This window comes from Engraulis encrasicolus, chromosome 3, assembly GCF_034702125.1.
Source record: "Engraulis encrasicolus isolate BLACKSEA-1 chromosome 3, IST_EnEncr_1.0, whole genome shotgun sequence".
NCBI lineage: Eukaryota > Metazoa > Chordata > Actinopteri > Clupeiformes > Engraulidae > Engraulis > Engraulis encrasicolus.
In genome coordinates, this window is record NC_085859.1 from 7714208 (window position 1) to 7734181 (window position 19974).

General features: G+C 41.9%; 1 protein-coding gene across 1 annotated transcript; it reads left to right on the top strand.

Moving 5' to 3' along the window:
* Nucleotides 1–806: 806 nt before the first annotated feature.
* LOC134446497 (tripartite motif-containing protein 16-like) lies at nucleotides 807–19460 on the top strand. The gene is made up of 9 exons (XM_063195864.1): nucleotides 807–1388; nucleotides 4197–4292; nucleotides 4648–4881; nucleotides 5261–5429; nucleotides 5525–5557; nucleotides 13093–13191; nucleotides 14913–14923; nucleotides 15380–15428; nucleotides 18940–19460. Exons 1-9 carry the CDS (start codon nucleotides 807–809, stop codon nucleotides 19458–19460), a joined length of 1794 nt encoding a protein of 597 aa, XP_063051934.1.
* The last annotated feature ends 514 nt before the right edge of the window (nucleotides 19461–19974 follow it).

The following is a 19974-nucleotide window of genomic DNA, read 5'->3' on the forward strand; positions in this document are numbered from 1 at the left end:
TGCGAGGATCAGTCAGAGTACGTCTGTCGTCAGCTCTGGTCGTGAATAATCGCAGAGATTCCTCAGCCAGCAGGTATTAGCCGAATGCTAGCGTGTTGCAGGACAAAACTAACAAGTCTTTGGGAGATCAAAGTCATACAAGGAACCTTTAACTTCACTTCTAATACAACTTCCATAAGGTACAGAATGTGCACACATCTTTACAAACCAGAGAACTGAACCGTCACAAATCCCTGCTGAGCCATTTAGCCCAATAGGCTCCCATTCATCTTTCACTTGGCTGCGTTCGCCGAATGAGAAATACCGTTCTCATAGGTTAGACCAGAGAATCGTATATGAGAGTGAGATAAAGCAGGCGGGTTCTTTTCTGGTATCCACTTTACGTCGGGTGAACGCCCCTTTAGGAGACCTTCGATTAGGAGACCTTCGGAGTCTTGAGGTAGAGAATAAAGGGAGTCCCCTTAGCACTGTAGATGGCGGTAGCGCACGTCTTGTGCAAACACCACGAAAAGAGAAGAAGAAGGAGGGACAACGCCCCCTTAGGAGACCAAATTTTGAGCACACGCTTTTGCATTGAATGGGCGTGTTTCGATTCCTCTTATTATATATCCAAGCTCTTTGGTTAGACATTCTCTGGTCCTACCTTTACACTTCCTGATAACAAGAATGATCCTGATTGGCCAGTCCCCAGCCCCACCCTCCCCGTGCTTCTCCTTAGTGTTCTGAGGAAGTGCTGAGGAAGTCAGCTGTCACTCTTCTGCTGCTGCTTCTCAGAGTGTGCATTTAGTGTTTGGAAGAGTCACAAAATGGCGTCAGCATATTCTCTGGAGGACTCCTTCACTTGTCGAGTCTGTCTGGAACTGTTGAGAGATCCAGTGACAATTCCATGTGGACATAATTTCTGTATGAGGTGTATTAAGGGCTGCTGGGATCAGGAGGATAGTAAAGGAGAATACAGCTGTCCCCTGTGCAAACACAACTTTGACTCCAGGCCTGTCCTCCACAAAAACCCTCTAATTGCTGAAATGGTGGAGAAGTTCGGGAAGACCAGCATCCAAGCTGCTGCCCCTGCTCTCTGTTATGCTGGACCTGAAGATGTAGTGTGTGACGCCTGCACCGAGAGAAAACTCAAAGCTGTCAAATCCTGTCTGGAGTGTCTGATGTCATACTGTGACACTCATCTGAAAGCTCATAATGCACTTACAGGTAGAAATCACACCATGGTTGATGCCACAGGCCAGCTACAGGAGAAGATCTGTCCCCGTCATAAGAAGGTTTTTGAAATATTCTGTCGCACTGATCAGAGTTGCATCTGCTATCTGTGTACGATGGACGATCATAAAGGTCACGACACGATCACGGCTACGGCAGAGTGGAGTTGTAAAAAGGTAAGTTGTGGCTTTACTGTAATTTTCATATTTTATGGATAGATTTACTTTTTCTATGCTCAGCTTCCCTTATGTCATGTACCATGTTGAATATGGAGGGACTATTCCCTTTTTGAGGTAGAGTGTGTTTCTTAGATAAAAGATCCAATGTCTCATTCTGTTAAACATTTACAGGCCAACTACAGTGTAGCCTCTGACCTACTGTACAGTATACTGTGCCATTTACAGGTTCAGAAGCAGCTTGAGTCATGTGCAATGTCTATTAACCCTCAAGCGACCGGCCTGTTTTTGCGACTAATCTGACCGAGCGGGGTCATTTATGACCCCAAGGAGTTTACATAGAAATACCACTATATAAATTAGTTTTTGGGGTTCATTCAAATTTATTTACATCTTGCACATACTTGTCCCTCATCTAAAGCAAAAAAATGTGAATTTGAACATTTTATTGTTTTGCTAAAAATTGGTCAAACTTACATACGTATATGCTAAATATGATGTATGCCCTCATTTGCATATGTAAACATCAAAATACAAAAAACATCCAATACATTTTTTTCTTCTCTCATCATCAGTAATCAACTGAGAAAGTTTCATGGTGATATCTATCATTTACATGTTTTAGCCTATTCACTTGTAGTAGTCTTACCATAATAATACAGTATATTTATGCTAATTATGGAAATTGCTCAAAGTGAAACTTTGGGAAACCAAGCTAAATTCTATCCATTAGGCCCATAGATGATATTTCTTCAATAAAAAATTAGGGTACTCAACATTTCTGGGTTCATGAAATCACAAGATCAGAGAATATGGTAATTTACATAGACAAAACCATGTCTCAAACATATAACCTTATGCACACTCAAAAACTCTCTGAAACATTTTCTGGACATTGTAGCTGTGAAAAGGTGTCTTCCATATGTATTAGAGCAAAAAAAATATTCAACTGATACTTCAGCCTTTGTATAGCCATATAATAAGGAAAATTCTAAAAACGCCATTGATTTCTACACTGATGACTTGTTTCCTCCCTCTTTGTTCATCAGGATGACTTCCATTTCATATTCACATCATGTGTCTAGGACCACTGTGCCATTAAATACACAAATATGAACCAATAACAGAGGAAATGCTACCTGGGTGCCCTCACAATATGCTTCGTTGGCTATCGCAGGGGTGCCCTATTTATTTATATAATACATTATATTTTAATACTATAAATGTTTATATTATGAATATTTCAGGTCTGTTGACCATGGAATGCCCCAAGACACAAAATACAAAACCGAGTTTGAAAATTTCAACAACAATGGACATTATAATGTTGAGTATCTCATGGATCCTCTCGGGGTCATAAATGACCCCAGAGGTGTTTTGATTATAAATCCTATATAGATGGTCCAAATCTCACAACATGCACAACATATGTATTGACAAACTCCTAGAAGGACAAGTTTTTCTGATGAAAATTGCAGAAATGGTGTATGAAAATATGTGCCCGGGGTCATAAATGACCCCAGTTGGTCGCTTTAGGGTTAAATACATAAAAATAGTAGTTTTGTAAACATTTAAAATGTTCCCAACAGAATGTCAGTTTTCCGAATTTATGTGTAATGTGTATTGATCCCTTTAGAGTTTGTAAACAGATATGACGTAATTTGGCTGTGTGCGCATCGTTGTAGCAGAATCGACGATGCACCGTTCACTTGTAGGCCTACAGAAACTCGACAGGTGTTTTTTCCAAAATAAGATAACGGATGGCCATGCTAACTTCAGGCACCACAGACTTGGGCATTCCTGACAATGTCCTCAGTCCAGTCAGTCTTGTAGCAACAAACATTTCCTATGCTTCTGGAACAGCCTCCTCCCTCTCAAAATAGCATAACAAGTGTACTTTTCGGAATCTTTTTTTGTTGTTGTAATCAACGTACACGCTTCAGAACGGCAGGTTTTTTTCTCTTTAGGGTCTGCACTGTCTGTTCGTGTGTGTGTTCACAGCCAGTTTTACATACAGCCTACCCACTCCCTATTTTACCCATGCCTGCAGTTCACCTAGTGGCCGCTGTCGAGAGAGCGCAGCCCATTTATTCTGAACGGAGTCTGCACTCCCCCTAGATTGCAGTACCACACAGAAGAGCGGAGTCTCCCGTAATACCCTTAAAATATCTCTGGTGTGTTTGAGTCAACGATGCGCATGCATTCATGATTCTGTCTCATGTCGATTCTGAACGGGTCAATTACAAAAACAAAGTAAAATTAGGTCTAAGTTTTCAACATGTGCAAGAATGTCAGGGTAAAATGCCCTTCAGAATGTGCTCTGGCATCAACAATGTCCTTTTCAGAGCAACTTTAACAGCAGGAGCTTTGTGTGAATAATTTAAGCAGTCACCCTTTATCTGGCCCTGTATAACATGTACATATCCAGGACTTAGATTACAAAGAAGCCATGCAATGCATTCAAATTATGTAAAAAGAAAATATGGATATCAGCAGATTACTACATTACATTACATTGCGCTTAACTGACGCTTTCATTTACTCAAAGCGACATACAACTATTATTTTTCAGTGTATTGGTTACAGTCCCTGTAGCAATGTGGGGTTAGGTGCTTTGCTTAAGGGCACTTCAGCCATGGATGGAGATGTAGGGAGAGGTCAGGGGGGATTCGAACCGGCAACCCCTAGATTGAAAGACCAACTCTCTAAACACTAGGCCATGGCTGGCATCAGACATGGTGTGATTGACATGGATGTGCCAAGCGATGGGTTTCTCATTGTGCACGTTGTTGAATCCTGATGTTCCAGGAGGGGTTGGGGCAGAGCCAGAGGAGATGCCAGCAGATAATGCAGTTGAAGGAGAAGGAGCTGCAGGAGCTGAGGAAGGCTGTGGAGACTCTCAAGGTGAGAACTGACCAGAGGAGAAGACAATCTGCAGCAGGTTTCTAGTCATGCAGTGAGATTGTAGCTATGATGAGCTCTGACACAAGCATGGCTCTAATACTGTTTGGCAAACAAACTTCACAAACAAACATGGACATTTAGTGTCATTTTAAAACTGCATTGTCAATGTTCCAGTGTGTGTGTGTGTGTGTGTGTGTGTGTGTGTGTTTTTGTGTGTGTGTGCGTGTGTGTGCGCGTGTGTGTGTGTGTGTGTGTGTGTGTGTGTGTGTGTGTGTGTGTGTGTGTGTGTGTGTGTGTGTGTGTGTGTGTGTGTGTGTGTGTGTGTGTGTGTGTGTGTGTGTGTGTGTCCTATCAGTCTGGTGCACAGACAGCAGTGGAGGAGAGTGAGAGGATGTTTGCTGAGATGATCCGCTCCGTTGAGAGAAGGTGCTCTGAGGTGACAGAGTTGATCAGAGCTCAGGAGAAGGCTGAGGTGAGTCGAGCTGAAGGACTCCTGAAGCGACTGGAGCAGGAGATTGCTGAGCTGAAGAGGACAGATGCTGAGATGAAGCAGCTTTCGCAGACACAGGATCCCATTTACTTTCTCAAGGTAAACAACACCTTGATACTTTTCAAATATAATGTTGATTTTTATCACTTCCCTTTAGCTGGTGACACGATGGTGACATCAGATGTCCACATACTGTAGTTACCCATACATTATTTATGAATACTCAATTATTTAACTGTTAATTCTTAATTGAGAACATTTTGAATCATGAACACTCCAACAACTGTTTTTTCTGGGTGCAAGCTTTGAAATGGCAAAAAAAGAAACAGTTTATGATAAATTATTTGTACACAGACAGATAATACTGTATTTTGTCTACAGAAGACTATCAGGAGAATATTACCTCAAGGGCGAAACAAAACCTGTGGACAATACATTATCCCTTACCCAATTTCCAAGTTTTATGCTCTCTGTGCAGAACATGGTGTCCATCGCTGGTGATCCATGCACTGCTGTGACCAGAAGGACCTTCAGCCAAAGCCACTTCTTTGAGCCCCTGAAGAAATCTGTGTCTGCACTGAAGATGCAGGTGGAGGAGAAACTAGATTCAATCTTCAAGCAGGAACTAGTCAAGATATCAGCAGCAGGTTGGTCATGAAATCACATTCAACAAGTTATCCAACAGCTATATATTTCATGTAACTCCTGACAATGCTCTATGTTGTTCTTTATCTCAAAACAGCAACTAAGGAACAAATCACTTCGGACATAGAATGTGAGTCTCTCTCTCACACTTACACTCACACTCACACACACACACACACACACAGGGGCGGAGTGGCCCACCTTTTCCCACCGGGAGAATTTTCCCCTTGGCGGCCCTCTTTAAAAAAAAAAATAAAAAAATAAAAAAATAACAAAGCGAACAACATGGTTTCCTAACCAAAAAGACAAAAGCCACGAAATCTGCAGTCGTACTACATGTGAACATTAGTGTAGTCAAAATATCAACCTGAATTGGAGAATTTAGCCTACACCTTGATGAAATGCACAGCCAGTGGTGTAGTCTATGTAAAACGCAGGTATACGCACCCATTTCAAAATGTCAGGGATTGCAGTATACCCACTTAAAATGGATTGATCCATTATTTACAATAGCACAAATGTATACAGTACACATAAAAAAATGCTCAAATATACAGTATACCCACTTCAAAAAGTAGACTACACCACTGGAGCCATCATCACAGTCCAAAGCATTCATAGGCCTACTAGGTTAGGCTACATCACACTACTGTTCCATGCAAATGTGCACTCCACTGTCATTTTGACAGTTTGAAATTGAAATATCGTTTAAGGAAGACAGGATGAGCATGGGCACAAAGTTTTGAGTTTTAGAAGAGTAGGCTTACAAAATATAGTATAGTAGCCTATAGTTTACAAAAAGTCTGTCTACATTGTGCAATAAACCCACCATGCAGCAAATAAGCCAAACCTAGCTACTTCAAAGCACAACCATAAGTCAACAAAATGTATAACCAAACGGTGTAGGCCTACCTTAAAACGCTGTCTTCGTCGCAGCAAATGTCTTTGTTTCTTGCTATTACATTTTAATCCACAGTTTAGGCTACACACCCAGCACTGCTCACATCAGAATCTTCTTGTGTGGTAATTATTTTGTTCCATTTCTTCAGACATTACATAGGCTACATCCTAAATGTGCCATATATAAATGTATGTTTGATATACCATTATTTCGACTGTAATGAGATATACCTCTAGTTCTAACAAACCAATGCCATCAAAACATGTACAACGTATTTTCCTGCTTAGCTGCAGTTCACTTCCTTACCACTTGGTGGAGTATGTTCGTAACCCAAGTCAATAACCACAGAACAAGAGAATCTGGAGTGGCAGACTGTAAACTGTAACAGTCATGTGGAAATCGGAAAATAAATCACAACTGACTAATATTTCCGTTCCTTGGTAACCAATCTAAATATCACAGGTTCTTGAAATACTGAAAACGAAACTATGTTACTAAGATCTAGTAAACTTCCGCGATCTACGGTGTATGAACATTATCAGTAGAGAAGGGGTGTGGCCAATTTAGTGTTTGACACCGTCACTGAGGTATTGCGGTTGGGTAAACGTATGTGGGTAGATGACGGATAGGCAGCAAAAAACATTTTTTTCACAAAACATTGTTTATGAGGGAAAAAAGTATATGTCTACGTAGTGCAGCAATTAATCTTTCAAAAAATCCAAGTGGTCACAATGTTGGTCTATTCATTGATTATTTATTTACGTTGATAAAGCAATTTGCTGAAAATATGTCCTTTGGTGTGACGTTAAGAAATAAATATATTAAGTAATGTAGAAATGGCTTGATGGAGTTTTATGAACATTGTTATACTCTTCATATTTATTGCAATTTTTTAAAGTCTTAATTTAATGAGAAATTACCATTTAAGTATTTTTTTCCCCATTAGAAGTGAGATTATTAGAAACCCTCGAGGAAAAACAGGGATATCTTTCTTTTAAATGTTCAAAATTGTCCGAATTCATACTAACTTTTCAGGGACGATAATTTGTTCTTCCCTAATGCAATATTCAGTGTTTATCAAACATATTGTTTAGCTCAAACAAATATTTGAGCGTTTAAAACATGTCACACCGTAGGACATTCATGTCACGCTAAAGGACAGAAATGCAAAACTGAGCCAGAAACAAATATATCAACATGATTATTTTGTCTTTTGATCATAATATAATGTTGTAGTCAATATGGACCTACACTTTACACTTATAAGTCTTTGAATCGTCGATTATCAGCCTATCGTAACTCTTAATGACAGCCATGCGGTCATTGAATGTAACCTGCAGAGCTCATAAGGCTCATACTGAAGGGTGACCTTGGCATGACCATCACACTTTTGTAGGTATGCTATGACTGTCACACCATTGAACCTGTAGTGTGTAGTGGCCAGTGCCTGTTTGGTATCTCAAGCTGGACAGCACATTTATGCTGTATATTGAGCTCTCCGCAGCATACTTTATTCATCTATACTCCTCTATATACTCTCTCACTGATCTTTCCTTCACTGTTACGTTATATTTTATGGTTTCAAAGCACCATTAATGACATTTTATATCATTTGACAGTATCTAAAATCAACAGCAAATATTCATCAACAATGCATCAAAGTATAAATTCCAAAGGCCAATAAAGGAATAAGTAATTTGAATACACAATATTTATCTAGTCAAACAACAAAACAAAAAAAATATTTACTACCAGTTGTTTTAAAAGCTATTTCTCAAATATCTAGTCCCTTGGTGTGACCTGTTTGTCCTTTGGTGTGATACTCCAAAGTGTCACACCATAGGACTTTTACCATCACACCATAGGACTTTTACCATCACACCATAGGACTTTTGAGCTTTTGAGTTAATTTAAAGCCATGTTGTTGCCAACTGAAATACAATTTCACCTTTAGTAAGATGCATTTTCATACATCTACATAAGAAAAAAATGTGAAAAATATACACTATTGTCAAAATGTATTTTATGGCTGTCACACCAAAGGACTACAAAACTAATACATCTTGTGGTAGCAAAACATAATTGATTGACTGAAGAACTCTGAGAGAAAAATCTAAAATCCACCCTTGCCATTGGCTTCTTAAGGGTCTAAAGTCACAATTTATGTACCGCTGGAGCTTCAACAATAGATAATTATCCACAGAATTAACCAAAAAAATGATCACACCACAGGACATTATTTTCTGCGACAAAGTTTCACAAGTCCATACGGTCTCAGAAAAACAGGAAAAAAATTAAGCATTGCCACTTGCTAAAATAGACACCTTGAAAAACATGCCAGGGTTGTTAAGACAAATGACTGAGCATTGATTATTTATTTAAAAATGTTTTAATATGGAGAACCAGGCTTGCCTCAGTCACACCATAGGACAAATGTGACATTTGACTCAAAATTAAGTATACTTATTTAAGCTCTGGATTTATTACACATTACTTTTTCACAACAACGACATTAGTTTAATCATTTAAAGCATTGACAATTTTGAAAGCATGAATTTACTTAATTTTAAGAGCCTGCGACAGCAAAATTTACACGTCACGTCATCTACCCATATATACTGTTGAGTCAACAACTAAGCAAGTGAGAATAGTTTTGTAGCTAGTTCACATTAGTTCCGACGCTGGGCCAACTGTGCATGCAATGCGGCCAAACACTTTGGGGCCGGCTGAGAACACAATACGGCCGTTGTAAAATATTTCGCGGCCGCGGCCCACCGGGACAAGTCCCCGATCTCCCGATGGCCACTCCGCGCCTGCACACACACACACACACACACACACACACACACCGAGCCAATAACACACTTGGCATTTAGACAACAACACACGTGGACATTCTTGTCTTTGTGAACTAAAAGACACAGATTACAGATGGATGTGAGCTGGATGAATATTATCTACTACATTAGACTATAACTTCATGCAGTCAGGGGTGTATCCAGCTTTCAAAAAGTGGGGGTGTTCTCAGATGAAATATAGCCCCCAATCCCCCCCGCCCCGCGCGCCAATTTCAATATGCCTAGGCCTTCGTATATACCATAATGTATTTGTACAGACACAAATTGCTCTTGCAAGTACATCATATACTGGTTTATATGCAGCATCACAGTAAATTGTATGTATCACAGCTATATGATTCAAAAACCAAACTCTCTGGAAAGCAATCATTATCCATGACTAAATTCTCTGCTGGGCTTGCCTTGCACCAAGTTTTGCTTTCATTTGGTAAACACTCTGTCTCACATACACTCAAACACACTGGAAATTAACTTGTCAACCCAAGAGTCAAATATCTGCCCCCAAAATCAACCAGCCCCTCAACGAGTCGATCATTTATCTGTTTCATCCATTCTAATGCCATAGTGAATGTTGCCATATACTGTGTTGCTACAAAGCAAATATTTACTAAGCCTAATGTGATGGTTGTTGTAAGTTGTGATATTAAATGAAGGCTATAGCCTAATACGCACGCAGGCAACACACTTGCAACTTGGCTGAAAAACACTTCACTGCACCAGTTTGAAAACTATTATTGATTAAAGAGCAGATCTGCACTCCTACAGTAGGCCTATGTAACTTATTTTTAATAGTCCTATGGAAATGATACACAGAACACCGGAAAAAAGTCTTATCAATGAACAAAATTGTAGGCAAAAAAAAGATGTTGCAGCATGACCAGCCCTTGTCAGTTTGCAAGCTCGAGTATTGTCTGAATAATGCTGTGACGGTATGTGCGCAGATCAGTGTCACTCTCTCACAACTCTAGAACCAGAGTTCTCAACGGGTCGGGTCAGCCCGACAAACCCGACGGGCCCCGTGGGTTCGGGCCGGGTTCGGGTGGAAAATATAAGCATATGGCTCGGGTCGGTTCGGTCCGCGGGCTCAGTCTTTTCCGCCCAGTGAAAAAAAAAAAAAGTAAGTTCTGCTGTTTACCGTGAATCATGGCGAATTTCCCCTTGATGGGTCAGTAAAGCTAGGCCTATCTATCTAAATATAGCCTATGTAGGCCTGCGTAACGAAGATCTGGCAGGCTGCTGCATGCAACGTTGCGCAGTTCTTAATTTGTAAATCACAAGGTACCGGGACGCAAAACATGACATCACAGCGATGATGAGTTGGACAGAGGTCCCATAACGCACAGAAAAACTACATTGGCTACAATTACATAACGAATAAAAACGGGAGAAAAAAATCTTCGATGCAATTATAACGACATTGAGTCCCATGTCAGCTCATGGAACCATACTTTTGTTTCTTAATACAAGGGACGGTTGGCAATCCAATGGCTATTTTAAACAACAGCCATAGTAGCCTATTAAATGCTGTAATGACAACAACCAATATTTTTTTAGTTTGATCGCTAACTTTATGTTTATAGGCTACAGCAAATGTAGTGCATGGATGCTTTCCCCATGAGGTGAAACGAAACCGAAGCGGTCTTCTACTATGGAAAGGACAGTGGCTTTCCAATTAGGCTATCCTTTCCCCGTATTCACACAACGTTGGCATATGCGTATTAAACATACATCCACGCTTTGTTGGCGACTTTGTTGCATATAATTTGGCTAATCCGCATGTGCTGTTGCGATATGCCACTTCACTATTTCAAGATCATGCACTTAGCCTATAAGCGAGCGGCAGCAAAGACGGCGATTTTCCCCGACTTGGCTTTTCACACTGACTGTCTGCTCGTGCTGCGGTCTGGTTGAAAATCCCCCCAGCCAATGTTTTATTTGGAGCGTGTAGGCCCTGTTTGAATGAAATATCACCTTGTCTTTGCTGTTTTCGTGCTCAAATTGACTTATAAGTAACTGTCGGGTCTTGGGAGGGGAGGAACCGCGCGCACACACATGCGGAGCGCTCGCCAGCCGAGGAAGATCTCATCCTCTCACCTCGGCTATGTCTTTTTTGCTATATGGCTGATCAATGCACCAACCGTAGCCCAGGTGCCACTAGAAATTAGTATTTAGACCAACATTTTATGAAACTTTTAAACAATGTTTGGCACAGCCAGGCTTTCCATCTCATCCGCGCATATGAACAAACGAGGGAGGGGCAACTTCACGTAGCCTACATTTAATCAGATAGGCTTACTCGGGATGGAAATGTAGTAAGCCTACATTTAGAAGTCAATAAAAAGGTGGATAAATTGTTGTTGCGGTGAAGCACGAGGCGGTTATTGAAATCGCGCTGTGGATGATTCTGCTTAAATAGCAAGAATGTAAGTTTCCCCATTTCAATGTTTCTATTGTGGAAAATATCTTTTCACTAGGTTTTTAAGTGGATTATGCAATTTACAGCACTTAAGTGCCCTTAAAGACCTACCACAACCCGTCATTCTCCATAGGATAACGTGGGGAAACTGACCCCCGACTTCGGGCTTCGGGCCGGGTTCGGTTAGATAATTCCAGTGATGTGTCGGGTAACATCGGGCTCGGGCTTTAAAAGCCACGGGCCGGGTAGGGTTGGGTTGACATTTTCAGGCCCGTTGAGAACTCTATCTAGAACTAGTCTCATGGCTGGGCAGACAGGCGTGGTGTCTCACCTCCACTGCGTATCCGAGCAAACGCAAACAGGCTCTGAGTCCACTGAGCGCAATCCCGAATTCAAACGCGAAAACACATAGCCTACAGATGAGTGAGATGACCTTCCAATATGTAGCATAGCAGCACATTCCACAGCACAGCTTGCAACAACCAAACTGCGTTGCGTTGCCGCGAACACATTGGCGTAAACATAGCATAACACAGCGTAATGTGCAACTCAGACATTAGCAACAAATGAGCAACAACAAAATGAATGAAGGTTGTTTACTTTAAATTTACCACAGTCAGACAACCTCTTTTCATAGGCTATTCACCAGAAGTTTACATGAGCTGAAAACTGGCTCTTGCTTGATGTTGAAAAGTAAAATGTAATGCTCGTAGTCGTAGAAAGCCACAACGGTAAACATGAATGATACATCAGACGAATAGGCTAGCGGTAGACTTCTTGCACGGCGCGTGGGCATGATTAAGGAGGGGAAATGTTCCTACCTGAGTTCATAGCTTCTATTCATGCTTTTCTTCCAGATTGGCGTCTCATTCGGCGAAAATACAATTTCTATTGCACTTTAAAGACATTAAATTAAAGTTAGGTTATGTTCTGCCATCACCAATGTCTTGCATGTCTATATTCTGCCGGGAGTTTTGGGGAGCTGTCTTTGCTACCAGTCGCTTGTGAATGATCTCTTGCTGATTAGCAACTTGCAAGCTATGGAATTCTGACCGATTGTATCATTTCCCCCCCATCGTGCATGCAGCATGAAAAGCTGTGCCCGCGTGCTCTGTCAGCACCGCCGCCAGTACGCTCTCAAACAGCTGTAGTAGCCTAATATTGACACAACTGTTGCGCTGGAAAAGGCTACAGTGAAAACAGAGTGATACAACGAAAGCAAACATTTTCAATATCCCTACTTTGACAGGAGAACGTGTGATATGCCTATTTTATTTGAAATGGTTATTTATTTTAGTGATGTTTAGTGGGCAAAAGTGAGGGGGATGGAATGGCCTTCCAGTGAAAGTGGGGGGGATGCAACGTACACATCCCCCCCGTCGGGGCAGTTAGTTATGTGTCATTATTTGTACCCAATGATGCCCAGGCCTCCCAAGCCATTGGATGTCAGATGCATGTGGATGAATGTGTGTCTCTGTGTTGGTCTGCAGATACTGATCCTGAACTCCCAGTCAGAAGAATAAACAGTAAGGAACGCCTGCAACCAGACAGTAAGTCAATACTGAGGACCTCTAACGGCCTCCACAACTGTTAATTTCAACATGAATGTTTTAACATGCTAAGCACGCACGCACACACACACACACACACACACACACACACACACACACACACACACACACACACACACACACACACACACACACACACACACACACACACACACACACACACTTATTCAGGTTAATTATCTGATCTTCAGGATTTGCCCTATTATGAACAGAGCACACTTTCTTCAACAGTGTTGCAATTTCAATCAGTCACCACAGCTTCGTATTTTCTGTTGATGTTATGCAACGTCAGATATCTAGCAGCATCACGGAGAGAAAAGAACACACTTTCTTCCACTGCTTTGCCAGGTATTCAAAGTTGTCTATTTTTGGTAAAGTTGCTGTGATTAACGGAAATTGAAAAAGCACAGAACAGTCATGAGAAATCCCAATTCACAAGTTGAGTTGAAGTGGCAACAATATCAAAAAATGAATTATATCAGTCCTTAAGTATTTGGTGCTGTAGTGATCAGTAATCAATAAAATAACAAAAAAATCAGAAGAACCTGGACATGTTCTGAAGCTTACTGGGAGCCAGCACAGAGAGACTACTGTTTTTCCTGAACGCTTTGACAGCAGCAGCCACTGCAAAAAACAAACACATTTTCATAGCAGTTAACGCACAATTATAACCAGTGACACAGATTGTCCAAATGAAACATTTTGTGTGCAAAAGGCTCCAACAGCGACAAAATGTTTCACATATTCAACAAAAGCAAACTCGGCTTTCAGTCAACACACATTGCATAGTGGTGTATGAACACTACCAGTCAGCCATACTATAGCCAGAAAAAAAAACACAAAATACAGTCATTACAATCATTCACCATTGTTTGACACTGTTATCTATTGCAGAGCTTTCATTACCATTTTTACATGTAGTTTGTTATTCCAGTGGTTCTTAACCTTTTTTCTTATAGCACCCCCTTACCTGTGCCCAAGACAAGTCACACCCCTAACCCAAACTTCTACACGTGTATATGGACTAAAAAATGATTTAAGTGATTCTTTACAATGATTGTTGTTCAAGAAATGAATCAATAGCCTACCTTAATAACTTTACATGGGGACCAAAACATGTTTCAATTAGGTCCTGATTTGGCCTAATTTAACTAGCTTATAATGTTCGCAAGCATAATTTTTGTCACAACCTCAACACAAACAAAATTCCACTGACCCCCTGTATTCTCTAGTGCAGCGGTTCCCAAACTTTTTCCCCTGCGCACCCCCTTGTACATTTCAATGTGGTTCGCGCACCCCCTAAGCGAATATTTTGGTGTGCTGATGGCCACACAAGTATGGATTCACTGCGCATTCACTGCACATTATACACAGTCATTTTAGGGAATCCTCATTTCCAATAGTCTAGGAGTTAAACTACATTTCAGATGGACCATTCCAGCATACAATTCATTATATAATTAAAAACGTAATGTTCATTAATACTGGATAAAAAACACACATATCCACCATTGCTCTATTCAGCTCACGCACCCCCTTATGGCAGGCCGCGCACCCCCAGGGGTGCACGCACCCCAGTTTGGGAAACCCTGCTCTAGTGCATCCCCAAGGGGTGCCAGCACCCCAGGTTAAGAACCACTGTGTTATTCCATTGCTCAGTCCATGGGACAGAAACCTTTCTAGAAGGTAGCATGAATAATTCAGACGTTTTGTCGAGTTCACATTGATTTTACATCAAGTCTACAAGCGGGTATGTTGTCCCTGGCAGATAGGGGGCCCAGAATTGGGTCCCCATTACATTGTATGTGTTGGGCAGGGGTCCTTTCAGATGACTTTGTTCTGGGCCCTGCAGAAGCTGTCAGCAGCACTGGCAGTAATCACCTCACGAGTGCAGTATTAAATCCACACTCCACAAATAAAGGGCCGTACAGAGTGCACCCCCATCTTTACCTGTCTGTTTCACAGGAGATGCTGCCCTAACTACGGAGATGGGGATGAGGAGTGTGTGTGTGTGTGTGTGTGTGTGTGTGTGTGTGTGTGTGTGTGTGTGTGTGTGTGTGTGTGTGTGTGTGTGTGTGTGTGTGTGTGTGTGTGTGTGTGTGTGTGTGTCACTTTGTGTCATGTGATCTCCACTGCTCTGATTGAATGTGGAGCATATTGTGTTCATGTTTAGACCAATGTGATGTTTTCTGTTTCAGTGTCTGATGGCCAGGCTCTTACTGCTGAACCAGTTACCAGAGAGGACTTCTTAAAGTGTGAGTTGGACACACACACACACACACACACACACACACACACACACACACACACACACACACACACACACACACACACACACACACACACACACACACACACACACACACACACACACACACACACACACACACACACACACACTGTGTCCTGGATGCTGCACTTCTCCAGCTCCTCTTGCAGACACACTAAGAGCAGTGTTTCCCAACCTTTTTTGAGCCAGGGCACACTTTTCCCCTTCAAAAAATCTCGCGGCACACCACCAACCAAAAATGATAAAATAATGAAAACAAATTATAGTAGCCACCTAATAATATAATCATTCAAAAGTGTCTTGAATAGCAATCAAATAAACACAAAAATGTGTTTTTTCTTATCATCTTTTACATTTCCTCTTTCAAATAAAAAGTGACTTAACTCATTGGCTGCCAGCCATTTTCATAAAAGAGTACCTCGGAGTGCCAGCCATTTTTCAGCATTTTGGGTGTTTTTTGGAGGCTCACAGAAAATTGAGTTCTGTGTCTATGTCAACACCATACCTATCAAAACACAGATTAGACGCTCATCTGTCATCAGAAAAAAACGGTGTCTCTCTACCCCTTTCCGTTCTTTCATAATCATCTGTTGAAATTAAGTGGAATTCGCCAAAATGCTGCTTTCTAGCCAAAAAGCTGAGAAAACGCCATTTGAAGTAGAACTATAACTGCAAACGTTTTTGCCCGTAATGGCATCGTCCTAACCACTCCAAACCTATCAGCTGCTATTACACAGTCTTCTGTCATCTGTAGCCTGAACAAAAAGATCATTTGTATGACCTTTTCAACCTAATATACTGAAATATAACGGGGGGACTCGAAAACAAGGGTGTTTTGGTTTAGTTGCTGGCGCGCAGCATGGATCATGACAGCAGTTGCCCCTAACTCCGGTAACTCCCTACCTCTCCCTCTCCCTCTCTCTCTCCCCTCGTTGGAGAACGAATCACAGCTGGTTTATTTCCTCCAGAAATAGTACCGTGTTGTGTCTTGTGGGGAGGGAGGCAGGTAGGCAGGCAGCACCGCTTAGCGTAGCTTACTGCAGCTTCTTTGGCAGAGCGGACAATTTGCAGATTGATGATTACTGTCATCATGGTTCTGCTATAGTGATCTTGTCATATATTGTTCAATGAATTTTCTTTTGATAAAGTACTGATCACACATCCAACATTTCACAAGCCGATTGGAGTGGTGAATGCTAGCTGGTCTGAGGCTAAGTGCAATGCTTTCTAATGTGAGCCGAATGCATCTGACCAGACACAAAGGCTACTCTGTTCCAAGAATCTGCAACCCCCCTGTCTTTTTTGATGATACAGTAAGCTGATCATACTATACAGATCCATAAAAATAACTGTGGATTGAGTAAAAAATAGTTGACTTACCAAGGCTCCTTTATTTAGGCTTAGTTGTAAGTTGTTAGCGATTTCGTGCTAGCTAGCTAGCTAGCGTAGCAAACTTTATACCCAAGTTACAGTTGGGACACATCACCACTAGTCCCGTGCATTCTCCTGTTAGATGATATTTTGTAAGCAACATCCTGATGTTGTGTAGGCTGATCACATTATCCAAAATGAAAGGTTGTCACACAGATCATCTCATGGTGTATTTTGGGCAAGTTAGCTACAATGCCTTCTAGCTAGATAGCAACAGGGGATTGTATTTTGGTCATGAGAGGAAGGTTTTTTTTTGGTCAGGCTCTGACACTAAAATCAGTAGCCTACCTGTGTTAAAATCAGAGGGCAAGAAAGTAGACTACTGTCACAGGTGCTTTACTTTCAAAAATGATTTTGCTATGCTACTTTTGAGATTATATTATAATAGTAAAAAAGGGGTGTTTTTGTCTTGACATTTCATCTTGCTCTGAGCTAAAGCCCTGCCTTGACTGTTCCTAAGGACACTTCTGCCACCTACAGGAACAGTTAGAAAATGCCTAGAGGCTTGAAATTCATACAGAAGATAGGTCAGACCGTCCTCGAGGCCTGGCTGTAAAAAAACGCAATTGTCGGCGAACGACGTCGAAGGTAGGGGGCGTCACTATTTGAAATGACGTCATTCGACGGCCAAGGCAGCCAATGAGTTAAGATGTCCACTTCCTAAGGAAGCTATAAACTTCAAAGTAGGCCTAGGCCTACTATTTACAAATTGTTATTCTGTCCAAAAAGCATTCTATTTGCAGGAATACAGAAAATAATTCTTATTCTGACAGTAGCAACGATATTTAGGAAAGATTTCACTGTTACAATATGAATATGCATGTTTAATATCAATCTCTGTTCAATACCTTGCAAAATAGAACGTTTTCTCTGATTGCGTCTCCATCCACAAAACGCACATTGGCCAGGAGTTGCGCGTGTCCACTATCAGCCTCGTCAAGTTGCAACGCAAATTTCTCACGGATATGGATCTTTTCCAAAACCACCCTCGATGTCAGCAGACATGTCATCAATGTCTGGAAATTGTTATTTGAGAGTGGGACTTTGGCTATTTCCGCTTAAGGTCCAAGCATCTCATTTACAATGGCTTTGCAGGCAGGTAATATCAGCCTCTCTGCCACTTTGTGACTTTTCTGATTTAGCTACAAGTTCAGCTACATGGTAGCTAGCTTTAAGGGCTCTCTCGTTTACCTTTTTTCCCCTCATAAATGTTGCTTGGTTCTCTGTTTGCTTGCGCAGGCCAACACAATAGTCTGCACTCTTGTTTTGTGAAGGGTGTTAAGTTTACATACCAAGCACAATGGAATCGGTGCCGTTGCATCCCATGTACAAGTACCGGTAGTCCTAAATTCAAATGAAATGTAACTCTCTTTGTATTGACTCGAGCTCACAGCATTTGCCTTCTTTTGATAGCTACTACAATGCAATTCGCTACCTGCTGCCACCTAGTGATAAGGAATTATTACATGATTAGGACGCCAGTCAACAGCAGACACTACATAATGACATATAGGCATTATTTGCTGATAATAATGAATTCGTTTTTTCTCTCTCTCTTTTTTTTTGAAAACGAGCATTTTCCACGGCACACCTGATGATCTCTCACGGCACACTAGTGTGCCGCGGCACAGTGGTTGGGAAACACTGCACTAAGAGACTAAACTCCCTCTAGTGGCCAGCTCTAGAATAGGAGTGTATGTGGATCACTGCCCCCCCCCACACCCCCCCTCCTCTCTCTCTCACTCACTCTCTCACTCTCACACACACACACACATGCACAGGCATATGGCACTCCCTCTCTCTCTCACACACACACACACACACACACACAGGCATATGGCACTCCCTCTCTCTGTCATTCACACACATACACTCACTCTCTCTCTCTCACACACACACACACACACACACACACACACACACACACACACACACACACACACACACACACACACACACACACACACACACACACACACACACACACACACACACACACACACACAAATAAAACCCTGTTTGTGTCCTGCCTTCTCCTCCATCAGATTCCTGTCACTTCACTCTGGATCCAAACACAGCACACAGACACCTCCATCTGTCTGAGGGGAACAGGAGGGTGGAGTGGAGACGTGGGGCCCCATCATATCCTGATCATCCAGACAGATTTGATCTTTATCCTCAGGTGCTGTGTAGAGAGGGTGTGTCTGCACGCTGCTCCTGGGAGGTTGAGTGGAGTGGAGAGTTTGTTGGTATAGCAGTGTCATATAAAAGCATCAGAAGGAAAGGAAAGGGTAATGAGTGTAGGTTTGGACGTAATGATCAGTCCTGGAGCCTGTACCTCTGTAGCTCCTACTCCAATTTCTGGCACAATAATGAAAAGACTAAACTCCCTCTAGTGGCCAGCTCCAGAATAGGAGTGTATGTGGATCACAGGGCAGGAACTCTGGCCTTCTACAGCATCAGGGGAGACACAATGACCCTCCTGCACAGAGTCCACACCACATTCACACACACTCTCTACCCCGGGTTTTGGGTAGGTGGTGAATCATCAGTGAAGCTGTTGTGAGGACCCTACAGGTAACTGCTGCCGTGGGTCATTCAATACACACGCACGCACGCACGCACGCACGCACGCACGCACGCACGCACGCACGCACGCACGCACGCACGCACGCACGCACGCACACAGCATGAAAGTCATTTTAATTATGAATAGTAAATGTAAAGTCAGTATGTTGGTCATCATGATAACAGTACACAATACAATAAATGTATTGGCAGGGCCGTTTCACTGTATTTGGGGACCCTCGGCAAAGAGGGACATGAGGGCCCCCTTTTTCTCTTCAAACTGTTGAGGAGGGAGTCCTACAAGATAGATTTTGAGCAGTATCGCTGCATTTTTGGTAGCACTTTTTTGGCCATTGAATTTATGTAGATTTTGCTTCACTCACAAAGTTGTCATCACTGTCATTTGAATACAAGTCCATAACCAAGTATTACCAGGGCCCCCCTTTCAAGTGGGGGCCCTAGGGAACTGCTTAGTTTGCTTGCCTGGTTGTGACTGGCCTGTGTATTGGACT

Excerpts from the sequence above, each read along its gene's own strand:
- LOC134446497 (XM_063195864.1), top strand. The coding sequence starts at position 807 with ATGGCGTCAGCATATTCTCTGGAGGACTCCTTCACTTGTCGAGTCTGT. Across the intron at positions 1,389-4,196 it reads CAGAGTGGAGTTGTAAAAAG|GAGGGGTTGGGGCAGAGCCA; the intron begins GTAAGTTGTGGC and ends CTGATGTTCCAG. Across the intron at positions 5,558-13,092 it reads AATCACTTCGGACATAGAAT|ATACTGATCCTGAACTCCCA; the intron begins GTGAGTCTCTCT and ends GTTGGTCTGCAG.